Source organism: Chelmon rostratus, chromosome 9 (genome assembly GCF_017976325.1).
Source record: "Chelmon rostratus isolate fCheRos1 chromosome 9, fCheRos1.pri, whole genome shotgun sequence".
In the NCBI taxonomy this organism is placed as follows: Eukaryota; Metazoa; Chordata; class Actinopteri; order Chaetodontiformes; family Chaetodontidae; genus Chelmon; species Chelmon rostratus.
Window position 1 is genome coordinate 17,011,498 of NC_055666.1, and position 23,385 is coordinate 17,034,882.

A 23,385-nucleotide genomic window follows, 5' to 3' on the forward strand; every position below is an offset into this window, starting at 1 on the left:
AAGGCCTTGGAATCGCACATGCAAACTGAATCTAAAACCCATTAGCGTGCTTGATAAAAAGACAAATTTCTGCTTATGAAGAGAAAATGAACAACAGAATCAGTCCTTTCCCAAAAATATTTATAACTCTCGATAACCTGCTTGATAGAAATTATATTTGTGCATCTCTTACCTTAAGTTTGAAGAAATGTCCTATCCAAGTTTGTTTCATGCAGCATGTGTCGTCCTCTCACCGTTCAGCACTCAGCGAGGAGCCTTCTGTGCGGGTGTGTGTGTGTGTGTGTGTCTTTGTGCATGTGTGTGTGTGTGCATGTGTGTTTTCTCCTTGGAAGGTGTTTCCCCATTCTCGTGACCCTACATCACTCTGACAGAGGAGAGTAGATCACAGGAGGAGGAGCATTACATTACAGTGCAGCGAGTGTGATGAAGTGGCGTCACTGCAGAGGAAGAGCAGAGGTCCCGGAGTTTCCTGAGCTGGACGTGGGGGGCTAAGCTCTCTAAATCCTCGCCTTTCCAATCTCTGTCTTTTTGGGAAGTAAAAAGAGACAGTTGTTTCTTTAAAGTCAGAATTATGATCCACACAATTTTTCTTGCACTCCAGGAGGAATTGCATCACGAAATCAAAAAGACTCTATAGTCTGAAAATCTGACTCTTCAACTGACTCCTTGATTTTCTTTGATCCAGTCTGCTCCGTTAACCATGTGCTCATGACCAAGAGGCAAAGGGAGCGGACTTTGGTAATTGCGGAAATACTTATGAGATTTAACCAAGATACTCCACTTAAACACTTTGAAGCACTCTTCATTGGACAGTGGTACTCATTTAGACTTGACTCACTAGAATCGTACGCCAGCAGCAAAAAAAAACCCTCGCACACAGTTGACAGCGGAATGAACAGACCTAAGATCACAGCATGAAATACAGAAAGTACAGAGCCATACTTCTCAGACGCAAAGGCGCTACAAGGTTAATGAATCCAAAACAGAGACAGTGCTTAAATTAAAAGCAAACCTTTTATTTTAGCCGCAAACACGACACAGATACATTCACATCAAAGTGTCCAAAACAAGGCAACCAATACACAATGAGCTCCTCTCGGACGATCACACCTCACTGCCAAAAGACTACAAATCCCAGAGATGTGAAGGCAGCTGAAAGGGAGGGGAAGAGTGTGTGTGTGAGTGTGTCAACATGGTAAATGAATGGCGATGGCATCGAGTCAGGGCAGTAACAGTGCACACTGTTCTGACCAAGTTAACAAACCAAGGCCATAAGAGAACAATTCCACCTCTAAATAAAATTTAACATAAAACAACTTTTTAAACAAATATGTGATAAACCTTCAACTCAAATAATCTCAAAAGTCACTGAAACAGAGCTCAACAAGGTTTCAAAGGACAGATTAACACTTTTCCAGGTTTGTCTTAAAATAATACTCAAATGACAATATGTAAATTGAAGGAATTAACAGATGCCTTAACTGTTCTCTCTTTCCAAACTGGCCTCAAAGAAACTTTCTTTAAGCAATCTGAGTGCAATTACTGGGAGGCAAAACACTCAGCTCTACTTCTGACAGTATAGTATAAGGATTCAGCAGTCCGAGTTTGACAAATCAAGCAGGTATCTTCCAAATTTACCGTTGATTTAGTATCAATTCCATGCACTGTTTGGTAGAAACATAAAGAGACTAGATTTTATAAAGACTATACTATAAAGACTGCAACTTTGGATGATACCCACTTGATTTGGCTAAGGATATACCAGGATAAAAATAGAGAAAATCTCTTGGAGCGATTGAGACTGACTAGCACCAACTTTCTTCAACTAGTCCTGTGAGCATAACCACTACGCCACCAAGCTTTAAGACAAAATATTTTGCACAGAAAGTTCACTTGAGCTTCTACTAAAAGTGTTTTTTTTACACAGAATGAGGACTGTGGATGTTGCGCCTGTCATTTACATTTTAATTGCTTTAAAAAAAGATCTCTTCACTGCCAGTTTGTACATGAGAAACAATTATAACAACCAGTAACTGTCAATATACATGTGGGCTTGTGAGTATAGTTTTCAGATGGACTTGAAAAAAGGTGAACCTATCCTCTGACTGACTGGTGTAACCTGGTAAGCAAGCAAAGTGATGAGATTCTCTGTCACAGGAGATAATACAAACTGTACATAAATTTCAAATTTAACAATAAAAAAAAAATCCACAGTGTACATACATGTGGGCCACTGACGCACAGTAGCAAATGTGCAAGAACCAAAAACAGTAACATCAATACAATAAATTATATTCGGTCAAGTATAAGAAACCAACTGAATTTATCGGTATATTCTACTAATAAAATAAAGCTTCAAATGTTAGTTTATCGTAAATTCATCACAGAGCTGACCACTGAGTGCTCGTTAGTGTAAGACAGAGAAGCAAAGCAACCGAAGGAGAGAGAGCGCAGTGTGTATCACCATACATGGAGCGGAAACCAATGCAGGTTAGACTGAGTCATGCTCGCCCCTCTCTCTCTCTCTCTCTCCCTCTCTCTCTCTCCCACACACACATATACAAACAGTAACATCAAAATGAGGACACACATGCTACAACGTCTCACACACACACTCACCATGCTTTCACACATTTTTTGTAAACACCCGCCTTCTACTAAAACACATTCAAGTGTCCATAAATAAGCCACCTCAAGAAATAAAAGAAGAAAAAAAATATATATATATATATATATCACATTTTCACAACAGGCCTCTCTTGGCTTCACCCTTCTGGAAAACAAGTCAAACTTATCTTGATAAGCACTTGCTTAGAAAAGCATCGACTAGGCACTGTTTCATTCAAAGTAAGCTAACCCATAACTTAATTCTGAGTTACTAAAAAATAAACAGTCCCTTTGGAAAAGTGGTTGTTAACTTCAACATCAACAAACATCAGTAAATCACTACCTCTGTTCCTAAAATATACAGCTGGGTGTAAAATGACAGCATTAGCAAAGTCTCCACACAGCAATTAGAGGATAAACTAGTGACCATTAAGACATTTTAGACCCACAGTGGGGCTGTTTATTCTGTCAGTGCAGGCCGAGTTACCTGCACATATGAGTCCATGAGTGACTGCAGCACTTTTTAAACTGGTCCTGTGTTGGCTTTGGAGTGTTTCAGCTGGTGCTGGTGAATGGAGAGTCCCTGTACAGCTGCTACCGTCCATCCCTGAAGTTCATTGTCAAGCCACAGCGATCAGTTCTTTCCACCACATCTATACAAATGCAAAAATATGTAAGCCATATTCTAGTCAATGATAGAGTCAAACTCTTAACCAAATAAAAAAGAAAACAATAATGATCCAAAACAATATTTTAAGTTGTTTCCAAGAATTTTTGGAGACAAGTGACCATATTCTTAAAGGGTAAGTGATGATATCAGGGCCTTTACACACCCTTATATTGTCATATTAAAGCATGAAAAGCTATTCAGAAAATGTCTGCAAAGTTAAGCTGGTATATTATTACTTAACAGGCTTTTTGAATGTCTTAGTTCTTGGGACTTCAATTCTAGTTTTCTCAGCGTATAGGGACAGACTTTGGAGGTTACCTGTAGTTGTGTTTTAATCTGTCTCCTCCTCCTCCCGTCCCTGGTTTTTCTGAGGGGCAGGTACGACAGTAGTCCCTAACAAACCTCTTCTCACAATGTAGGGACATGAGGGACCACTGGGGATGTCTGCAAAACCTGCAGGATTGGAAGAGGGGGAGACAAAGGAATAAAAAAAGAGCATTAGGGGTATTACAAGGTCAGAAAGTCACGACCAAGATTCAGATATGAACACTGTTAATGATACACCACCAATTTCTAATCCAACATTTGTTTTTGTCTGGGCAGAACTTGAACTTTGACGTTGGTCATAGTGTTATGTGATGTCTGGGAACACAAATGGAAATATGCCATATTGCTTATTTTGTCATTCCAACAAACTTTTGACCCTACCCTTTTATAGCTTTGGCTTTCACAGAAGGGCACTAATTTTAGTGGTGACTGTCATGTAACTTCATATTGAATATTCTGCTCTTTTGCCTTGTCAGAATGGAAATCCACAATTCTGTCATTAAAACAGCTATTGGGAAAGACACTTGTTTGCCACACTGAGATATATAAAGATCATATCTATGGATCCAGTATTAAGACAGGAATGGAAAAATGTTCACCTGACCTCACCACCAAGACTGGAAGCAGGGAGAAACTATGAGTCTAGCTCTCTCAAAAGTGTAAAAATATGGCCTCAGTGTCCTTGTTTTAACCTCACAAACTTACAGCTAACTAAGTTACCTTTCATGACGACTTCCGGCAGTCCATAGGGTTCATACTCTGTGTCATCAAAGGCAGCTGACAGCTGTGTCCTGTTACGGCGGATTCTTTCAGCTAGACGGGCTGGGTCAGCTGGGATGGGGAAAGAACCTGAAAACAACATCTTGTCTCCTAAACTAGCACCATCAGATAACGGGGCAGGAGACACAGAGGGGGATTCCATCAACTCTTCTTCCATCTCCTCAGTCTGTGTGTATGCACAGTGGAGTTCAGATGCCGTTGGAGCACAGCGAGGATATAAACTCTCCTCTGTTTGACTGCTGACACTTTTCACTTCTGTCCTGGCATCTCCGTCTGAGGAATCATTGGTTACGTTTATTTCACAGGTTTCTCTGGAGGCATCTAGTTCAGCCTCAAGCTTCCCAATTTGAAACTCGGCTGTTATGGTCTGCTTTGGTCCTGAGACTTTGTCTTTGGTGACATGTTGACCCGTTTTCTCAGATGAGATCTGGATAACTTCAGTATCACTCCTCTCTTTGTGTTGTGTTTGACAGCTATTTGACTGATGTAAGACGTCAATCTCCTGGTTTTCTTTTTCAGAGTCCTGAGTGAAGAGAAGAAAACAACAATTAATCAACTTCTATGTGAAGATGTGTGCCCATTAATTGTAATTCAAAACCTTGAACTAAAACATTTTTCCTAGAAAATACAAGCACTGAGGGTAGTCAGATGGTTTGAATTTTTAACCAAAGGAAAAACAGCAGGGTTCAATCTGGCACTAATTATAAGAAAAACAGCTTTATCTAAACAACCCAAAAATTCAGTCATGAGGAAATTACACATCTGTAAAATTTAATGTAACTGGAAAAACATATTCAGTTCTTACTCCTTCTAAAAGGACTGCATTTATAGAGCTACTAAGGTATTTCTACTCCAATATTCCAGGAAACCTTGACAGGAAGAGACTATAGTGACACATATAGTGGTCTCCTAAGTAAGAGAGTGATAATTTTTTTAAAAATCACCTCATCAATCTTGGCAGTATCCTGATTGTATTCCTGAAGTGCTGTCATTTTGGAGGAATGGGGACTCTTTGGTTCAGAAAGGTTGCTCTGCTGCAGTCTTGTGGTAAAACAAAACATAACAAAAAGTTAATTCAAAGCATACACATAAGAAAACAGAAGCCCGTACAAAATCATACATTAAAACTGTACATCTATACATTATCACCAACTTATACATTTTAGATAGCTTCTAATGTAAGGTATTGCCATATTTTTCATTGCTCCCTGGCATTAGTGGGTTACCTGGAGAACACCATGCGGCCCTGCAGTTTATTGGAGGAGTGGGAGAGGAGTAACTCATCTTCTCTGATGACTGTCACATTACCAGGGCTCTCCTGAACACCCAGGTAAGGTGCCTGAAACTGGGCCTGGACAGTCAGAGCCTGGTTCTGTATTCCTGGTATTATGTGGACCAAATCATCAGTCTGCTGGTTTGACTGGGACTGTCTGACAGCAGAAATCTGTTCCTGGACCTCAGACTGGGTGTCTGTGTTGGGAAGGAACTGATCAAATGTTGGGGCTGATTGGGAGGCCAGTCTCCACATTGCAAGCTCTTCGGCCTGCTGTTGGGTCTCCTTGGAGAGAGCCCGTACCTTCATCTGCAGCTCCACCACCTGGACAGAAGGGGAAGGACAGGGCAGACTGAATCATACACACTTACCAAATAAAACTCAGTTCCGAAAAATACAAGGCTATATACATGTCAATATTTACACATTAATTCAGATAACTGGGATATACTTATAAAACATCTGGGGGATCAGAAATCACATTTTCTGTCACTGATGTACTAGATTTATATAGAGATTATATATTTCATTTTCCTGTTTTCATGACTAACAACGTATTTTGTCATTCTTCAGTAAGACCCATCACATCATTTTTGGGATACAAAGCGATAAAACACAGTCACTACCTGTTGCTGTAGGTGCTTAATCTGAAGCTGACACACTGCCTCCAGCTCTTCTTCAGTCCTCGTAGTCCTCCCATCTTCCCCTTCTAAATCCCCTCCTTCATCTTGACTCCTCTTCACCTTCTTCAGCGGTGACTGTTGTGCCTCAGCAGTAATGTCGTTCAGCTCAGCCAAACAGGACAGAGCAGCATTTACTCTGTTTTGGCTTTGCCTGACTGGGTCATCTTGGTTTTCACTGGCAGTGTGTAAGACTGGGATGCTGGTGTCTGAAATGGTCAAGCCCAATATTCTTTGTTTCAAGAGCTGATTCTCCTGTCGGAGAGCAAGCAGTTCTGCAACCATGTCTGCTGTTCCTCTATCTTGATCACACTCAGTCTCTCCCATCACATACACAGAGTCATGTTTGGTCTGAGTCTTGTCTGACTCTACAGAGCTTGGATGCTGTTCTCCTGACCATAATGCTTCATTGTCACTAATAGGTGTTGGCCTTTCAGCAGCAGATGTCCCGATCTCTGGCTGACCTACATAACTCTGTGCATTAGAGTCACTGTCTGCCGGTGAGTTTGTAGTGAGAAAGGAGATAGCACACTCCTTTCCATGGTTTGGCTGAAGCCCTGAGATCTCCACCAACCTATCACCTTGCGCCTCTTCTTTTTGTTCTCCATCCTCTACCTCTTGAACTGTCATCTCCTCTCTCTCTTTTTGGGCCTTGAGTGCATCTAGCTCCTGTTTGTAGCGCTGCAGTTCCTCTCCCTGGCTGAAGAGGGCCCCTTCTTTCTCTTGCAGCTCAGCTAGAAGGCCAGAGATGTGCAGACTCTGCTTCTCAAAGGCCATCGTTAGCTGCTGGGTCTGACGTGTCACCTGAGAAGGAAATAATTTATAGGACAGAATAGAGAATAGAGAAAATGTTGAAGATGAACTGGTAATAAGCTACCGCAGCCAAAGATTTACTGTGTTTTAATAACAGATACACATCACATGGCACATTTTTTTAAAGGTAAGCCAAAGAATGCCCCTGTATGTGCTGACAAGTCTCAGAAACTAGTCTAGGAAAAATTGTGAATGCATGCCATTAAGTCAGTGCTGTACTTTTAAATGATCATTGCTATATAGAAAGCCCAGGTCATCTTACTGGACTCAGCACTAGGAGTTTAATTATCTTCCATCAGGACGGACTAGGGTTGGGCGGAATGAGGGTAAATACTGTGCAACAGTAGAAATGTGTCCACTGGTAGATGTTTTTGCAATACTGTTTCCACTGACAGAGCTTTGCCTTAAGCAGTATTTACACACTGCCATTCACAGTGTATGCACTGCTACCCTGCTACAGAGCGAACAAGTGGACGTGTTGATGTCATGCACGAAGAGTAGCTTTTTGTTCTTAATTTGGCCTGGTTGCTTCCGGCTTCTTTCTCTTACTGCTTTCTCAGATAGTTTTGTGACAATAAATAATGACATTTTATATTTGGCCATAATTATCTTTTTGTGAGTTTTCTACTTACAAGTGTTATGATTCAGTATGTAAAAGAGTTTTCTTGCTATCTTTCCAAAACAAACTGTTTTACTGAGGACAAATGTAATGTACTAATCTGTATATCTATATATAGAGTAGGAAAGAAGTGTTGCACACTCTGTGTGCTTGTTTCTTTCATTAGAAGAATGCATGTACAACTGGAGTGCATGACATTTCCTACTCTCAAGTCTGCTTTTAGTGATCAGCACCACACTACAACCCTTGGCATGCATGCTTTGCTATTATATGCTAATACCATTATTTACCTGGCTCTGCAGGGCCTCCAGTTTAACCTGGTACAGGTTAGCACGTTCTGTCTCCTTTGCATTCTCCTTCTGTAGGCGCTTCACCTCTTTTGTCAAATCTGAGGAGGCAGGGTCATCCTTCTGAACGTCAGAAAGTGCCTTTCTGTGGTCTGACAGAGAAGACCCTACCAGATAGTTTTGTCTGATGTCTTCCAGGTCAGAGGCCACTTGAGGTGAGTGTTCAGGATCTATCACTGTTCGCTCTTCCTGAATGAGATCTCCTGTTGCCTGAGATACAAGCATGTTGCGTTGGTTGGTGGACTGGCAGAAGAGGAGGTGCTGTTCTGGTGAAGGGAGGAACTTGCTGTCACTGCAAACCATGTTGGAGTTGAGTTCATCATCATGGAGAGTCAGGTATGTCAGCGGGCTGTTGGCAACTGTGAGTTTCTCCTCTTCTAAGGAGTCCTCTTGTCTGCTGCGCTTTAGTTCTTCCAATTCGGCTTGAAGTTCTTCCAGTTTCGTGCTCAGCTCCTTCTTTATATCTATGTCTGTGTTTGTTATTTGGCCCCTCTCCTCTTCCTCTCTCTTCCTCTCTTCTCGTTCTAATGCCAGCTGGGCCTTCACCTCTGCTAGCTGTTTCTTTAGCTGGATATTAAGCTCTGTCATTTCACTTTCACGGTCTACTAGTGCTTTGTTTTTCTCCTCCTCATGCTCCTCTCTCTTATTCTTTTCCCTTTCCTCCCATCCTCTCTTTATCTCTGTCTCCAAAGCAGCCATGGCCTTCCTCAACCTCTCCGTCTCAGCCTTCTCACTTTCCAGCTGTGCCCTCCATTCCTTGTCCTGCTCCTCCTTCTCCACAGACTGGCTGGCATGTTTGCGGCTGAGCTGTTTGAGCCGGGTCCTGGCTTCTGTTTCTGCCCGTCGCTGGGCTTCCAGGTCCTCAAGTCGTTTCTGCAGTTCTTCACGTGCATCATGTAGCTCTGAACGCAGTGTGGCATTCTCCCTCTTGAGGTCTTCAGAGGTCTTGGCCTGATCGGACGTGAGAGAAGGTGCCTTTTCAGCTGACAGCATCAATTTGCAACCATCACCATCAATAGAGTTGTTAGTGGGTGTACCAGCAGCAGAGTGAGAGGAACGAGAGAGTCCATGATCAAATGTGGAGTGTTTATTTGTTCCAGAGCTGTCACTTTCTATCATCTCATTATTGCTCTTGTTCTCCTCATTACTTTTTCTTTTGAGTCCTGCCCTTTGTAAACACTCAGAGTCTTGTGAAATAAGTACAGTGATGTGTTCCGAGTCAATGCCTTCTCCTGGCTCTCTGTCAGAGGGGTAAGACGTGGTAATCTCTGCCTTTCTCTTATCCACGTCCTCTTCTCTCTTCTGCTCGGCTAGGGTGGCAGCCGTGGGCCTCTTGATGGGAGTTGATGGTCGAGAATGAAGAGAGTAAGAGGGCTGAGGGGAGAAGCTCTGTACAACAGGGCAAAACTGGACAGGTTGTACAAGGGGTGTTGGGGCAGCTTTTTGGTCTACAGTTAAAAGGAGATAGGAACAAACAGCAGAATAAGTTTTTTTTTTCAGACCACATATGCACTAAGAAAAAACTTGCTGGAGGAAAAGCAGTATACAAAGAAATTATCTGTCCGTTTCAATGAACACATATGCATTACTGGAATAGTTAATTGCATTAGTTTGAGAAAATGGATTGTGCATTATTGACCAGCAGGGGGCAGCAGTGGGATAAAAGGGGAATTAGCATGGCATGTACTGTACAACATACATTGATGTCAAGCATTTGGTCATTAGACCTTATCTGCATATGTAAATAATGTGCATTATTTTGTCCTTTAAAGAATTATAAATGAATCAACAGGACAGTGTAATTACAAGGAATCACCAGAGAACACTGTTTTAAGCCTGTATGTTGGCAAGTATTTGTCCTGCTACTAAACAAGACACTGAATCCCTACCAACTCCTTACCTCTGACCTCCCTCTGAAGGAAGGAAAGAGAAAAGAAAGCCTCTCTAAAGAACTCTAGGCCAGTATATATCTCATGACTGACAAATCTCATGGATTAGTCCTATCTTCCACTCGCAGCTCGTTCCTCACCCTGCAGTTCTTTGAGGAGACGAAGTGCGTCGGCTCGCTCCTCTGCCAGTCTCCTCCCCTCCTCCTCTAGAGCTCGTTCTTTCTTCCTGCTTTGCTCCAGACTCACTGCCACGCCCTCTGCCTCACGCATCGCTTCCTAATGCAAGGGTAAAAAACATTTATGAGCTGGACTGAATCCAGTCAAATGGAACTTAACTCTAGATTATACCATAAGGACTTTAGCTATTCAGGTTTTCAAAAGAAGCGCTCAGATCAGCTGAACCTTTACTATCTATAACAATGGTCTGAGATACAATTCTGGAAGACTTGTCTATTGACAATAGACATCATTTATTTACAGTTCACTTATTATCATAATCTTTGACTGTCAAATGGCACAATAAAGTGTTTAAAAATTTATGGAGGTCATTATATACTCACTGCTCAGCTAATGAATAATTGACACTGCAGACCCTGACTCACCAGACTCATGTGTTTGTGTGTGCGTGTGTGTTTGTGTGTGTCACCATCAGTTTGGCTTGTGTCTGCGTCTCTTTCTTCTGGCTCTCCTGCAGCTGTCCCTCTGTCCACCTCAGTTTCTCTTTCAGAGAGTCCAATTCTTTGTCCAATGTCTGCTTCTGTAGAGACAACTGACAGGAGGACATACAGACTCAGCAGATGCTAAAAAAACAAGGAAAATGAAATCAAAGAGGGTTGGAAGGAACGTACAAAAGAAAAAGAGGTAAGAAGCAAAAAAATATAAAGAAGAAATAAAGAAATTACTGGCTGTTTTTGTAAGCGCAGAAATCAGGACCAGTGAAGCGAACGGGAAGCAGGAGAGTGATCAGCGATCAATAGTGAGCATTAGCTGTGTCTAACATATTGTCTACCTCTCTGGGGAAAGTAAAAAAGCCATAACAAGCTGATGGGCTTCCCCCCAGTGCTCATTCTGCACACTTTATTGCACTCTTCATCAATTCTGTATATTATCTCATGACTCTGCACACAAGAACAGTGTTACCATGACATGAGATTGCATTACTGTACTCCGTGTACATAACTATGTCATCACATATACTAATCCAACTAATGGTTTCTTCGTTACTTTCTTCAGCCTTTTTAGATCAACTACTCTTCATGTGAGGTTGGAAATAGTCATTTGTATAATGTACATGAAACAACGAACAAGGTGGTAAATATAGCTCACAGCAGCTTTTCAATGCTGTAGGCTTTGCCTTTTAAACAGTAACTTCAGAGAAGGCTTTTGGGGTGGTCACTGATTGGACAATTTCTGACACTAGTATGGGTTTGTAATAATTGTAAGTAAGCCCAGAACAGGCATTTTAGAGGTTACAGCAAAGTTCATGGCATATGAAGTGTTCTCAGTGAGTATTTCATTACTATTGTGAGAAGAAGAAGGGACTGTCATTTCTTTTCCTGGAACAACTAACCACTGCTCATTAATTATGTCTACATGCAAATCGAATCAGCAGATCCTTTGGAGTTTTCTGTGACCGCAAACTTCTTGGAGATTTCTGGTTTGTCCAGTTTCTTGTGAGAATACATGCAAACATTTTTTCTGCACAGAAGGCAGTGGTTGAATGTTTCTGATTGTGTATGTGATTCGATTCAACACTACTGTGCCTCTGTATTTACTCTCTGTAGCTTTATCAGATATAACAAGATAACATCTGTGTGGTTTACAAAGGGCTTACAATAGAGTTTTAAAGGACACTGTGGGCATATTGAATGCTCATTGTTGATGTTTAAAAGCATAGGAATTAAAGTCAAGGAAATACATACATACTTTTTTTTGTATATGTCAAGGGGTTCACCGCTGAGATAAAAATGTGTGTTTTTGTGCTGCTGATAAAAAATAAATACCACAGCATTCCTTGGCATTAAGAAAATCCAAAAAAAAAGAAAAAAATGACAACACCATGTATTTAAGCACAAGCACACTCCTCCTTCACTACATTCATGCATCTTGCCTCAGGACACCTTCATACAAATTTTCCATCTATTTGCACCCTCATCCTGCAGCCATGCCGTCATGCCTAACCTGGAGTATTTCTCACACACAAGTTTGATTTTGTTTCACGCTTCCATAACCAAAGCATTCTGCACTGTCAAACGTAGTCACACGGTCATTACCTTCGCTGTTCAACCTTTCCACTGGGGAGAAACCGAGAGGAGAGGAGGACAAGCGGAGAGGAGAGCGGGTGGAGAGGGAAAGGGAAAACATAAAACACAGAGAGCAAGACAGTGAAACCGAATGCGAGAGAAAACAAGGGCAAAAAGCAAGCATGGTAGAAGAAGTGAGATAAGTTTATTGACCTTTTGGTACAAATAAAGTCCCAGGAAAAAGAGAGGGGGAGAGGGGAGAATGGATAGAGACAGAGTAGCAGGAAAGAAAAACAGGAAATAGCTGAAAAAACAGAGCAGACATTTGAGCCAAAATACAAATAATATGTACAGAATATCATTTTGGTCCTCAGTTTCCAGTGTTGATGCAGGCTTTATCATGGCAAATGTATATGTATGAACATGCATATTACAAAACTTGTTTGCCTTGTTCACGTGTATGATTTTGTGACCTTGTCTGCGTATGAGCGTATTTACCTTGTCAGCCTGGGCCTGTAGGGCATTGTGGAGTGTCCTGGCCTGCTGGAGCTCCTGGTTGAGCTTATTCACCTCCTGCTGATGCTGCCTCTCCAGACACTGCCTCTCCTTCTGAAGCTCTGTCAAATCCTGTAGGCAACACACAGCAAATAAATCTGAGCCTCTGTCTTTAACTGCACTGTAGAAAAAAAAAACATTTTAGGGATGCAATGGAACAAAAAGCAAGCTGGACACAAATCTGTAATGTTCTCTTGATTTTTTTAGTTGTTTCTCAAAGCATCTTCTTTTTTCTGTCTCTTTCATCCCTCTCCATCTCACCCTCTGATGTTGTTTCTCCAGCTCTTTAGAGCGTTGTTGGTGTTGCAGTCGGCTGCTCTCTGCATTTTGCCTCTGACACTTCAGCTCCTCCTGTAGCTGCTTCAGCCTTTGCTCAGCTCCTGATGCCTGCCACACAGACACCAAGATATTGCAATTACTGCAAAGCAATTAGTCAGATATTCAATTATTCTATTAAGTGTCGTGTAAATTGTCAAATGTATGGGCATGTTTGTGTCTTTGTTCATATAAGTCACTTCCCTAACCTTGTTTTATCAACTTTGCCCTTACATTTGTTTTCAATCTGGTTTGTTGGTTTGTTTGTTTGTCAACAGGATTATGGAAAAAAACTACTGGCCTGATTTTCATGAAACTTGCTGAAAGTGTGTAACATGTTCCAAGGAAGAACCCATGAACCCAAGAACCCCTTAAACATCATGGGGTGAATACACATATTATTTTTCAGTTTTGTTAAGATTGCGAGACAGCGCATTTAGCCCTGGCGGAATAAATGCCAGAAATCTTAAAATCCAGTGGACTAAAGTTCAATAGTGACAAAACATGGCCAGATGTAGAAATATGATGACTCCATATCACAATCCATGGTCACGGGTACCATAATCCTCTGGGGCAGCCTACACATGCTGCTGAAACATCATACAGAAAGCAGTCTTGATGAAGCACTCAATGACAGTGGTTTCAGGAGAGAATTGTACAACTTTAACTCTCCACAATTGCAACAATGTTTTTTCTCACACTATTGTATAGCTATGGAAATGTAAATACATACACACACATATCAAACAACTTATCATACTCTTACTGGCCCATAGTCCACAGAAGAGTGGACTATGGGCCTCGACAGTGGTCTGCGCACTCCGATTGCTCTTCTAGTTTACCTTGTTTTAATCCTGTAATGCTGAGTAAGATTCTGCATTAAGCATTCAGCATCAGGAATGCATTAACACTTTGAAAGATTGGCATAGTAACTCTTAAAAAAAACAAGACAATTAATGGGAGAACAGGCAGCCTCTGTTAGTCCCTCCTTGGCATTGTCTTTGTTCATTGTTTGCCTAAAGGTTAGATTTCACAAAATATCAGCTGGATTGTTTTGTCAGGGCAGGACCGCTATTTTTCAACCGTTACAAAGATACTGATAATAACTGATTGTGATTGCAGTAAAATATTCACATGTTTGTCATTTTCAGGGAAATCAAAGACAAATGTTTTAACATGAGGCCAACACCCATTTTGTGAAAAACAAGAGGGCTTATGGGAAATATAGAACATTAGCACTGGTATGAAACACATGTGTTCTCAGTATAGCAGTAGCTGTAGCAGTAGTAGTAATAGTAGTAGTACCAGTTGTATCAGTAGTAGTAGTGGTAGTGTGTGTTTTTACCCGGTCACTCTCCTGGGCTATGCGTGTGTGTGCCAGGCTGAGCTCATCACGGGCTCTCTGAGCACTGAGCTCCTTGGCGGCAAGCTCCTTCTTGCTTTGCACCATTTCGTTCTGAACAGACTTCAACATCCCAGCCTTTGCACATAGCTCCTCCTCAAGAGCAGACACTCGACTCCGTAATGCTGATAAAGATTCTGGTGGATGGACCAGACACACAGAGTAAAAAAAAAAACACATCTTAAAGGCCTTAAAGAGCATACTAGTGTTTGTTAAAGTTCTACCTTATTTACTGCAAATTACATACATTTTGCGCTGCCTAGCATCTTTCAAAAGAAAACAATGGCCACAAATATTCATTTCATTGTTGAAAACAAAATCTTTGAGGTAAATTAGAGTTATAAAGATATCTGAATTCCAGTGAAGGAAGGATTCAAACGTTAAATGGAAGAAAAGAGGCAGAGTGGGTGGGAGAGAAAACACTGACAGAGAGACAGCAAGGGAAAGGGAGACGAAATACTGGGGAACAAAAAGAAATGCCAAAAAACCAAAATGAGCATTGACATTATCTGCAAGAATGCAGTGAATTCTTACAACTGACCAACAGGCAATAACACAGCAGGGGCACAAGGCTGAGGTCTTCACAAATGAGGTCAGTTTATTGACAATCACAGCTGTTGCCTGTGGATGTCAGGCTGTTGACATCCAAAGATAGGGATGAAATCAATTTCGTGTCTGTCTAATATGTTGTTCTGTCTTTTTCCTGTTCCTTTAATTTAACAAAACTGTTCAACTTTTTAAGTGAAGAGCTGCTACACACTGAAGTATCTATAATTATTACTGTCAACATCTTCACTTGACTTAACAGTCAATAACAACGTTTTTTTTTTACTCTCTATTGTAACGTCTGTATTTGTACATATTTGTCATCTACAGATATAATTATAATCAAAATTTGTTGTACAGTGATCCCTCGCTATAACGCGGTTTACTTTTCACGGTTTTGCTAGTTCACGGATTTGCATCGTGCATTGTGTTCTGCATTCTGATTGACTAAAAAGTCACTCCGCTTCTTCTCTACCTGTGCGTCAATAACCTTGCCGTTTAATATGTACATGTATGTAAAACAGCTTGCCAAATTTACATTACGTACGTGCAAATTCTCTTGTAATTTCGAGTTTTGCCTATCGCTATGTTCTTCTCCCGAACAAACACACCTGCACCGCGGGCTTCAAAAGAAGAAAACACTGCAGAGCGGAGTCAGGATGCAGCGGCTCAGTCTGAAGAGCAGTGAAATACACCTGAGTCACTATTAGTCCGACTGTACTTTGTATTTTTTCATAATCATTTTTAATTTTCTCCCGTTTAATCCAATTACTCGGGTCGCGGTGGGCGGTGCTAATCTCCACAATTTGAAGCCTTCTGTTCACATCGATGATTACAATTATTATTTGACAGTACAGCACAGAAGTTATTTGTTAAAAAAAACATTTCTAAAGTACTTTTATTTGTGAAACAAATGCTTGAGCCTGTAAAATGGTTTGTTCTTTCTTTTCAATGTACAATAGAGTATTTAATTGTACAATAATTGTAAAAAAAAATTAAAGGTTTCTACTTCACGGATTTTGCCTATCACGGGTTCTTTTTGGAACGTAACCCCCGCAAAAAACAAGGGTATACTGTACTACTAACCTAACAAGAATCTGCTGTTGCAAGATTTTTTCAGCCCCATGAGGAAGCAAATGTGAATAAAATTCTAGTGTGATTTTAAACAGTGGAGAGTAGATTGTTAAAAAAACACAGGAGCAACAAGCCAGTAAAAAAGCACATCTAATGTAAACACTGCACCACCCCTCCCTTTGTCTTATAGCAGCTAAAAGAAGCATTAATTGTTACATGTTGAACTATCTTCCTTCCTCCTTTAAACAAACACACACACACAGAATGGAGCTGAGAGAAAGAGGAATGTTATGTCACAATCGTGAAGTGTATGAAGAGCCACTCTGCATCATGACGCTGGCCTGGGAGCAAGCAGAGGAGCCTCCTGCTGAGCCAGTGGTTTCTACACCTCTTATGTAACAGGTGTTTTTGAGGTTATACATAGTACACGTGATTCATGATGATCGTGTTGTTTCACTTACGCTGCAACAGTCCTATCAGAGCTAAAAACTAAACCAAAACGGAAAACATTCATCCTTTGGCCCTACTGTTCGGTCCAATGTCACAATAATAACAACACTACAGCAAAGTGCCAGCATATCAGTCCTAATGTAAATATTCAAATTCTAGCAATTTGTTTTAGGTGAAGAATAGCTATATAATAGATTTTTCATATCAACAAATCCCATTAAAAAGACCAAAATTAACAGTTAATTGATTCTACTACTAAGTGCTGACGTATTCCTCTGTGCCAAAGACCTCCACTGCTGTTCAACAACTATTAAAAATGAGCTACAACTTTGCACTGGGTGACACGCTCCTTCATTCTAATTGAAAAACCATACTTGGCTAATAAGCAGTCGTCAAATCTATGTTATTCTGACCAGAGTTTGCTAGCTATCTCTCAGTCAAAATTCAAGGCCAACCGCAACTGAGCTTTTGCTGCTATGGACCCCAGGCACTGGAACAGCCTTTATATTGACATAAGGCTGGTCAACAATGTTGACTTTGTAAACTGCATCTGAAAATCTATTTGTGCTGATAGTGTTTTTATTGATGTCTGTAACATACTGTATGAGGGCTGTGACAAACATTAAAAATTAAAGGCTAAATTATGAAATAAAGAAGAATGCTTTATTAAATAGCCAGTTAAATAGATAACAGCACTGGTTAAAACACAGGACTTGTCTGTTTACTTCAATGCATGCTGGGTCCTGGTCTTACTTTGTTAAATTAAAAAATTATCCAGCTACTTTTGATAATCCTGCACTAGGAGACAGACTGCCAGACTGAGCTGTATACGTGTATATTTTCAAACTGCAAATGGGCAACATTTGACATCCCCACTCACTGTCTGTTTCTGTTCTGTAGTCCTTCTCCTTCCCACACATCCACTGCTCTGACTGGACTTGACTAATGACATCAGTGCAAGGCGTCTGGGGAGAGGGCGGGGATCGTCTCCTGGCTGCCGACCTCGAGTCATCCCGTTCCCACGGAAACGCAGCCAAGGGAGTGGAAAAGGAGTCTGATTGGTCAGATGGATGGCGGTGGGGTGTGTTCTTGTGTTGCTGTCGTGGTAACGAGGCTGTGGCCACTTCAGAGAACTGGAGGCGCTGCTGAAGAGAAGGGACAAAGGATGGTGTTAGGATGTCAAAGTAGAAAGAACATTTGAGCAGAATTTATAAACTCAAGTTATTTCACTTTAACTTAAACAGCCTTTTACTGAAGAAAAATCAGTGCTGTTATATTCACCATTGTTCCTGGCACAACACAAAAAAGAGTGTGGAAACTGAGGGAAGTCACAGATCAGGTGTGAAGATTATAGGTACATTGCATGTTTTACTTTCTGCATATACTCTTTCACAGTATACTATGATGAAGCTTAGCAGTGTACAAGAAGGTCAAAATCAAAAATGCATAAATTGGGTTATATTCCAAACTTTTCTTGCAGTAAGCAAATCCCATGAAAATACCAAAACCAGCAATAATATACATAATAATATAAATAATCATTATTATTATATCAAATATTATTTATACAGCCACAGCCTGATTATATCTTAGTCCCCAGTTCAATAGACCTCTATTGTTGTCCAAAGGGTATTAAAATCAAATCAGTGAGTCATACTGTTTCACTGGATGATAAGTGCCTTTATTAAGGTAAATATGGGTACTATAGTTTATTCTAAGTTGAAGCCACAAACAGTTCTGTTAACTAAACAGTCACTAAAGCACCAAATATGCTACTGAAAATAGCCAAAATAGTTTAGGACATGGGCGCTACCTTATTTAGCACTTCATACCAAACAAATACTCTATTTGTTGTCTATCTACTGACATGATGTGAGCTTCCTACAACTATAGAATTGCAGCTTTAAGTTAAAACCCATATTGGTCTTGAACTAGCCTATGCATAGTTCAGCATAAAAAAATACTGGTACTTACTCGGATAGGTGCCCGGCTCTGTCCTTCATCTCTATGCCCTGGCCTCTCATCTCTTCTGCTCCCTACAGGGCAAAAACACAGCATTTGGACACACTGGACTTAGTACCTAAAATCACTCATTAAAACAGAACAGAAACAACAGCAGTGAAGAACCCAACTGCTTTACTGACAAGAGAGGAAAGAGAAATACTACAGTCCCCAGAGAGTGAAGGGCTGGGAGAGGAAAGAAGCTTAGGAAGTTTATTTATAACCTCTCTATTCATTTGGGAATCTTGTAGTTCTTTCATTTAATTTTCCAAACTATACAGTGAATTAATGAAAAGAATAAAAATGGGAATCATGAAGTTATAGGATTGTACCATTGTTTTCCCAGGGCGAGGCTGTATTCCAACAGGGCGTAGAAAACAGAGTGGTATCTGCTGACATGCTGCTGTTCTGCAGCTTCTCTAGCTCTGCCTCCAGCCTGCCAGAGAGAAAGAGAGAGACATGATGAAGGAAAAACAGAGGAAAAGATTTCAGTGTAAGAATGTCAAGGAAGAAGCAACTATGATCCAGTGGAACAAGTGAAGGATTTGCCTCTTTCTTTACTTAGACTTAGATTTATGACAGTCATCCAAAAACTAAACAAACCCATATATAAGAAAAGAAATAAAACATTTAAGAAGTACAATGAGTCTACTATTTTCAAAAGTGTCCTGAGTACTGTCATTCTAGACATCTAGCTTCAGTCGTTTATATTAGGGATGGACTATTCTCAGTTTAAAACCGTTGATGATGCCATTTCAGAATGCTGACAGACCTGCTATTATAGCTTTGTTTTGGATTCACTGGACATTATTAATCTTAAACTGATAATAAATTTCCCTTTTTTACACACATGTAACATAGCAGAAAATTAATTATCTGTCCTCTGACTTTAAATGTTGCAAACAGCTTTAAGAGTAAGTTCTATCAGTATTATCTGCTACAAATATCCAACATGAAGTATTCATTTAATAAACTGTATTTTACTGCCAAGTTTAATTTTTAATAGCAGCTTGGAAACTGTGAAGGTAAAAAACTCTGTTCTTAATCAGACACTACAAAACCCCACAAAAAAAGACAAACAACACACAAGACACATTAGAAATTGAGCAACTGACTGAGAGGTTAATTGTCCACTGGTCCAAACCTTTTGACTTCGTGGGTAAGTCTGTTGTTGAGGGTGCGAGCTGCATCTAGCTGGCCCTCGAATGAGCACACTTGGGCCTGTTTGGTCTGAAGCTCCTGGGTCAGACGCTCCCGGCTGGTCACTGCTGTCTTGGCCTCATCTCGAACCCTCTGGAGCTCTCTCTGCACAGAATGGAGCTCCCCACGCACCTCCTCATACTAGGCAGGTGTGGGCAGAAGAAAGAGGAGAGGGTAAGGAACAGATTGTAGGATCACAAAAATTGAAATTAACAAATCCTGTCCTGAGACTGCTAATGCAAATGTATGGCAGAATTATATGTTATCAACTATTCATACAACATAATATCTACAAATGTCTGCCTATTTCATTTCATTGCCATAGTTAATGTATTAAGACCAGAATGTGGCTCTCAGGCCACCTAATATTTCAGTACTATGAAACATAACCTTTTAACTGTACCTAGCTGGATAAGAATATTCATTTATAAGATAACTTTGAAATTAGAAATATGCCACCAAAATTTCATGGTTCTTTATAAATTCAACTTTTCCATTCGTTTATGAAATCCATCACATTCTTGACAGTTACAAATTGTGAATATACTAATGGCATGTTTCACAATTATTTGTCACACTTATTAATTTTGTGGGGTGCAGCACCATGTCAAAGAAAACCAACATGTACATAAACAAACATGGCTGCTTGTACCTTCACAGTCTGTTTTTCGAGGGTAGTATGGATGTTGTCCAACTGCAGCTGTTTCTGCTTGTTTTCTCTGGACAGCCGCTCATGATGGATCTGCTGTTCCTTCACCTTTTGCAGGACCCGTCCAGACAGCCCCACCGTCCAGTCCTCCTCAGCCCAGCTCATCTCTTTCTGCTTGGGCCTACCAAGGTTGGATAGAAAAAAAAAAATTAAATATGCATTTCTTCTGGATTTTTAGCTTGCCTGCATTATAAAGACAACTGTAGAGAAAATATTTCCTTTATATTCTGATGGGAACTTAATAGAACTTGAGGTGGATGATTGTGTCTGGCATCCATGAGACAATGTGCCAGCTGACCTGTCCTATTCCTGCTTGACAGATCCAGAATCAGACAGTTCCTGGAGTCATGGGAGTCAGTAGCTGGAGTGAAGAAACTAGAAACACACACAGTCTGAAACAAAGAGGAAGTACAGGCCTGTTAAGCAAGGTGGAGGCAGTTCTATGTCAATTTGTGTATGACAGACAATCCTTTTCATACCACATGTATCTAAACATGTTCTACTCATCTGTCCCTCTAGCTGTGTGTACTGTCTTGAATATATTATGTTGCTATGGCTTTGATCCCTCAGGGACACACTGGTTGTCACTGGCAGCTGTGACTCAGTGTTTTCCAACACAGACTGTCTGCAATGTTCCAAGAGCACTTCAAGTTGAAAATAAATCCCTTCTCTCTCAAACTCCTGCAACAACAGTTAGACGTGCACATAAAAACTTTTTTTTGCCCAATGACTTCTACTACTTGATTGCATCAGTACAGCAATTGTACAAACACTGCATTTACTAAGACTAAATATATATATGGGTTATTAGCAACACATGTACACAAAGTGTTAAAAGTGAAAGTGTTGGAATGAAGAAAAGCCTGAATGAAAAAAATGGCCAGACCAAACCTGTAGAGATCAGTTCTGAACTCAGTTTTGGCATGCACTCCAGCCTCAAGGCTACTAACACTGCAACTTTTGTCACATAGTTTCTGTCATTGCTCACAGACTGTGTCACTGTGTTTACCTCTTCCTAAAAAGAAAAATGGGAGATATACTGAACTAAACTGACAGGTGTATTTGGGAAATATATAAACTATGCAATGAAATGTCAGAAAATAATGGGAAAAAAAGTCACAGTTTCCTAGAGCTCAAGCTGACATCTTCAAATTTCTTACTTTGTCATAAACAGTCAAAACCCCAAATGTACTTTTTTATATATAATACAGAGATCATTAGAAAATCCTCATATTGGAGAAGCTGGGACCACAGAATGTTTAGTATTTGCTTGGACAATTGATTCAATAAATAATCAAAATTATAGCCGATTAATTTATTGTCATCAACTAACTAATTCTTTCACCTCAACTTTAAAGACAATTTTTTAATACTGATAAGATACAACAGAACTTACTTGACAGGGACATAATAATGATAAAGTGCTGGTCTTATTTTCATTGTTGTCACTAGTATTTTCACAGTCCACTAACTGAGAACTAGTGGTCTAAGACACATGAAATGTACTTGTACATCCCACCCTGGATTTCAGCGAGTGAGCTGTTGCTTCCCATTTTTATACAATGTAATGTAAAAGTAAAAAAAAGGCAAAATGCAAAAAAAGAAAGAAAGAGGGACTTAAGTATTCAATATTTGACCAGAGATATCAGAAAGCAGGCGCTAAAAACCAGCAAAATGTATCATATATGCAGTGAACAGTTAACAGAAAGGCTTACAGACACCCAAAATAATCACATCACAAAGGAGAGCAGCAGTGTGGCATTGTTGAAGATGAAGTTCAATTGAATAAAAAAGATAAAACATACCCACTCTATTTAAGAATAACATTTACCTTACACTACTGCAGTTAGGGTAGGACTTGGCAGTTCCACAAATAAAGAATTTCTAAAGATTTCTTATTTCATGACATCAACATATAGAAGATAATTATTGCCCATTTTAGTCTTTTAGTCTCGATTTGTGGCTAGCTCTGGTATTATGGTCACTGACGTCTCACACTTTTAAGCAAACTAAATCAATTAATTAATCGTCAATTTCTACGAAATCTTCATGTTCTGGAGGCAGCTTAGAGCAGGTTAAATTTAACGCTGGACGGAAGAGGCAGAGATCCAGACGTTGGACCATGGCCTGTGCTGTACAAAAGTCTGGTCACGAGGTTCAACAGGACAAGAGACAACTGACAACTTCCAAAGAACAAAAAGCTGGATTTCAATTTAACATCTATCACAAACACTTCTTAAGCAGAGCTGTTACCATGGCCAGTTGAGACTTATTTTTTTATCGCCTGTTGGTGCTTAGTCCATCAGCGGCCAGTGATTGACAACTAACCTAGCAATGATGCTACAAGCTAACCCCAACCCACAGCTACTTACCATTCACGTTAGAGAGTTACAAAGGGCGCCAGCCGCCAGGGAGGCTCAGACAGCGCTGTGACGGTGCTCTGATACCGCTTATTAAAAGTAATAACCGCCTCCAGTTCTTCACTTAACAACGAACGAACGGCCGCTTTTAACAGAACCGAAGCTAACAACTGACGTTAACTGACAGTTTTCATATATTGAACAATGTGCCGCGCGTCCCATGCAGCTGACAAGCCAACAGAAACACAGAATCGTTGTGGCACGAGGCGGAGCGGGGGTTAGTGACGTAGCAGGCGATGTTTTGGGAAAAGTCCGCGAGGCGGTATGAACCTCTGATGACCCCTAGCGACAACACAAATCCAGCAACAGCCTTAGTGTGAGCAATGCTGCCGCTTTTAAACTGAGCAAGTCTCTATTTTTCCACATAAAACCACACAGGCACAAACCGGAGCGTCCGCCATATTGTTTGTAGTCTCCTAAGGAAAATTGGATACAGCAATATAATTGTCAGAGACAAGACAGGGG

General features: G+C 40.5%; 1 protein-coding gene across 2 annotated transcripts; it reads right to left on the reverse strand.

Moving 5' to 3' along the window:
• Window positions 1–1,005: 1,005 nt before the first annotated feature.
• On the reverse strand, window positions 1,006–23,073 carry si:dkeyp-115e12.6 (centromere protein F). 2 transcript variants are annotated; one of them, XM_041944713.1, is made up of 19 exons: window positions 22,873–23,073; window positions 20,799–20,892; window positions 20,444–20,621; window positions 19,736–19,932; window positions 18,924–19,027; window positions 18,565–18,626; window positions 17,471–17,732; window positions 14,464–14,657; window positions 13,065–13,190; window positions 12,747–12,875; window positions 10,652–10,774; window positions 10,146–10,281; window positions 8,060–9,564; window positions 6,284–7,141; window positions 5,611–5,981; window positions 5,329–5,425; window positions 4,325–4,907; window positions 3,596–3,730; window positions 1,006–3,260 (listed from the first exon to the last, which is right to left on the reverse strand). In XM_041944713.1, exons 3-18 carry the CDS (start codon window positions 20,603–20,605, stop codon window positions 3,609–3,611), a joined length of 5,031 nt encoding a protein of 1,676 aa, XP_041800647.1. In that variant the 5' UTR covers window positions 20,606–20,621; window positions 20,799–20,892; window positions 22,873–23,073; the 3' UTR covers window positions 1,006–3,260; window positions 3,596–3,608. The 2 variants fall into 2 exon arrangements, with proteins under 2 accessions (XP_041800647.1, XP_041800646.1); XM_041944712.1 differs by having other exon boundaries at window positions 17,471–17,735.
• Window positions 23,074–23,385: the final 312 nt, after the last annotated feature.